This window comes from Kryptolebias marmoratus, linkage group LG1 (genome assembly GCF_001649575.2).
Source record: "Kryptolebias marmoratus isolate JLee-2015 linkage group LG1, ASM164957v2, whole genome shotgun sequence".
In the NCBI taxonomy this organism is placed as follows: Eukaryota; Metazoa; Chordata; class Actinopteri; order Cyprinodontiformes; family Rivulidae; genus Kryptolebias; species Kryptolebias marmoratus.
In genome coordinates, this window is record NC_051430.1 from 34167005 (window position 1) to 34170749 (window position 3745).

At 44.3% G+C, this 3745-nt stretch overlaps 1 protein-coding gene across 1 annotated transcript in view; it reads left to right on the forward strand.

The window, feature by feature from the left end:
- The window catches only part of pnpla3 (patatin-like phospholipase domain containing 3), an 11609-nt gene extending 8081 nt beyond the window's left edge, over positions 1 to 3528 (forward strand). The window contains exons 8-9 of the mRNA XM_017403754.3: positions 491 to 598; positions 1711 to 3528. Of these exons, the coding sequence (XP_017259243.1) occupies positions 491 to 598; positions 1711 to 1948 (346 nt within the window). The 3' untranslated portion in view covers positions 1949 to 3528. The remainder of the gene's footprint in view (positions 1 to 490; positions 599 to 1710) is intronic.
- Positions 3529 to 3745: the final 217 nt, after the last annotated feature.

Genomic DNA, 3745 nt, shown 5'->3' on the forward strand with positions numbered 1-3745 from the left:
CGTCGAGAGGAGCCAGTTGAGGTGGCTCGGGCATCTGGTGAGGACGCCTCCCTGGTGACGTCCCACCGGGAGGAGGACCCAGAGGAAGACCCAGGACACGCTGGAGGGACTGGGAACGCCTTGGGATTCCCCCGGAGGAGCTGGCCCAAGTGGCTGGGGAGAGGGAAGTCTGGGTCTCCCTGCTTAGGCTGCTGCCCCCGCGACCCGACCCCGGATAAGAAGATGGATGAGTCTAGGTTCGACAGTTGCCAGGGGAACCGTACTAGTCTGACTGCAAGTGTGCCAAGTGTAAAGTTTGGTGGAGGGTGGATTACGGTGTGGGGTTCCAGTGAAAGGAACTCTTAATCCTTCAGCGTACCCAAGACATTTTACACAACTTCATGCTTCAAACTGTACCAGTAAAATACTTTTTGGTCGTAACAGCGTAACAAGACAAGAGTCCAAATCATGACCAAGCTATGTCAAACCCTTTTTTCTTTCCGTTTCCCAGGTTTGTGGAGTGGATTCCAGAGGTACCTGCTGATGTCCGCTGGCTGTTCGGTGTGGCAAGTGACGTGTACAGACAGGCCTGGAAAATAAAACCGGACAGCTACACCAGGTGAGAAATACTAGTTGGTTTGCAAACGAGTCCTAGTAAGACACGGAAAAGGGGCTAAAGGTTCGAGGAGGTTTGAGCCCAGGTTGGTGTGAGTTTTAGCTCCTTTGCTTCGAAAACCCAACTATTACCTGCAGAAGACACATCCTTAGTTAAGTAGAACCACCTGTGAGGAATCCAAGTGTCAGAATCAATACCAGTTCTAAATAGTAAGGGCTACCACCAAGCAAGAGACATTATGAAGACCAAGGAAGTCAACACAGGTCGGAGACAAAGTTCTGGAAAAGTACAGATCAGGGATGGGTTATAACTCTGAACCTCCCATGAAGGTCTTTTAACGTCATCAGGAAATGGAAAGATGGTGCCACCACAGCAAACCTGCCAAAAGAGGCTCATCCAACTAAACCCATAGAGCAGGTATACATCCAGGAGGACAAAGATGACCCTGATGGAGCTGGGAGGATCTGTCTATAGGACCACTAGAAGCTGCACTGAGCTGAGCTTCATGGAAGAGTGGCAGGAAATTGAGTGGCACCGTTGATTAAAGAAAAAAAAAGGTCAGGTGAGACCAAACGCAGGCTTTTAGGCCATCCAGGAAACGCCATGTCTGGTTCAAACCTACCACCTCTCACCATGCTGAGAACATCATCCCTACAGTGAAGCATGGCGGTGGCAGCATCATGCTGTGGGGATGCTTTTCATCAGCATGGACTTAAAATGTAGTCAGAGTTGAAGGAACAGTGGATGGAGCGAAGTACGGGGAAGTTCTTGAGAGGAACTCGTTGGGAGTCTTCCAGAGATTTGAGACTGGGACGGAGGTCCACCTTCCAGCAGGACACTGCTGAAGGACAGTTAAAGGTCCTGAACTGGTCCAGACCTCAGTCCAGCTGAGAATCTCTGGTTTGATTCAAAGATTGTTGGACACAAGCAGACGTGAGCCTTTTTTGGCCATTTTGAAACCTCAGATTAAAGTTTCCCTACCATCAAGTGTTGAGGCGATGACGGATCTTTCTTCTTCTGTGGAGAAATTCATTTGTTGTCTTAAACTCTTGCTTCGGTGGGCAAAAAACATTTCGAACAAAAGAAAAAAAATCCTGTTTCCGTGTGTTTCACAGCGAGCCATCCTTGAGGAAATGCCTGAGCGTGCCACCGCTACCTTCGGAGACTCACGCCCCGGCACCGAGCGACATCCTCCCGGCTATCTCCTCCGTCGACCTTCGCAGCCATTACTGGAAGATTCCAAAACCTACCTCCTGCCCGCCGCTCGTGGCGCCCTCCTCGCCACAGCAAGTCTGCTTTTACGTCGGCTCGGAGGACGAACCTCAGAGCCCGACGTCGCAGGAACACAGCTGAGGACCTGCACTTTAACGAGGAAAGAGTTTCAGGACTTGTTTTTATTGTACAGAGAGGAAATGTCTTGTTGTGTTCACTCACCTACCCGCCTGTTTGTTGTAAATTTGCACATATCAGATCACTTTGTTCTGCCTCTCAGTCAAGACGATGGAATCGTACAGCTGTGGAACGTCTTACGGTGCATTTTTTACAAGCTTGGCAACCCAAAAAAATTGGTTAGGAAGCACCAAATCACAGTGGCACTTATTAGAAGTCATATAGTTCATTTCAACACATCTCATTACAGGTCTGTCTAATTAAATACAAACCATTAATCCAACTTTAAGTCAATATATTTGGTTTTTAATATTGGTTTAAATAGGGCTGGGCGATAACTCGATAACGATAAAATAGTGTCGATAGAACGTTCGAAAATTTCACTGATCTCCGAGCCAAAACTGCAAGGCATTCTGGGGGATGTAGGCAGAGGACAAGCAGCCGCTTTTCCACCAATCACGGCCCAGACAAACAAAGTTTGGAGACGTGCGCGGTAGTTTTTTTCCTTTTTCACCATACGACAAAACAGCTGAACGTTATAAAACAATAACGGACGCAGTAGCTTATCATTTAGCAAAGGACATGCTACCGGTTAGCACAGTTGAAAAGTATTATTTATTTGGCAGTTTATTATAGTTGTGTTGACCTCATTTTAAAGAGTAAAGGTTAAGTTTAAAATAGAGTTTTCCTCCATATCGCCTAGCCCTAAGTTTAAAGCTGTTGGGACAAAAAACTTGTATCTATAAATTGCAACTTTATGGGAAATGGGACAAAAAACAGATTTCTTTTAAATGAAGCACACTTATTTTGATATTTTTTACTGAATGCGATATAGATGCCTTTTATTGTCCTAGGGGTCTGCAACCTGCAGCTCTGGGAACAGAAACTAGTGTATGAAACAATGAAACTATAAATTTTTCTCTTATTTTAAGGGTCAGGTACATTTTGCAGCCCTTTACAAATTGCATTAAGTAGGAGAGAGTTGCAAACCTGTTGCAAACCTGTTGCAAACCTCTGACCTAAGCTGAAGCGTGGACCTATGATGGATGCCTGCATGGTGCAACATTACGTCTACATTAAGCCAATTAAATCCTTTAACGAGGCAAAAGAATCCGTCATTTGCCTCCTCCTGGGCCTGCACTTAATTCACACTTCCACAAACAAACTCCTGATTATATTTATATAACCTTTAAAATCAGCATCAGTCAACGTATGTTGATATAAAACGCTGCCTTTCAACCAAACAGACATAAAAACAAAAACAGATCCATGATCTCCTGCCTTTAATGGCGCCTAGGTCTAATAATGCTGATGCAGAATAAAGCCACGGATGTTAAATTGTTGCCAACTGTAAAAATAAAAACGATAATACGTATAAAGATTTACACATCACTGGATGATTAAAGTCTCATGTACCTGAGCTGCTAAATGTCTTATAATCTTTGATTAATTTGCACTTTTGAAGACTAACGATGCAATAATCCAAATTGTTGCCTTTTTTCTCCTGATCTTTCAATAAAAGATGTAGCTTATTTAAGACTACCCCAACTTTAAAGTGTTTTTTTTTATATATATGTGTCGTTATTTACCTGACTGAGAGGTTCATCTGTATTTTGAACACAATCACTTTGCAGCAAAGACCTTGGCGGCCTTTGCTTATATTTGGAGCTGTACTGTTTGTAATGTTTAAGTACTTAAACAGATATCCATCCATCCATCCATCCATCCATCCATCCATCCATCCATCCATCCATCCATCCA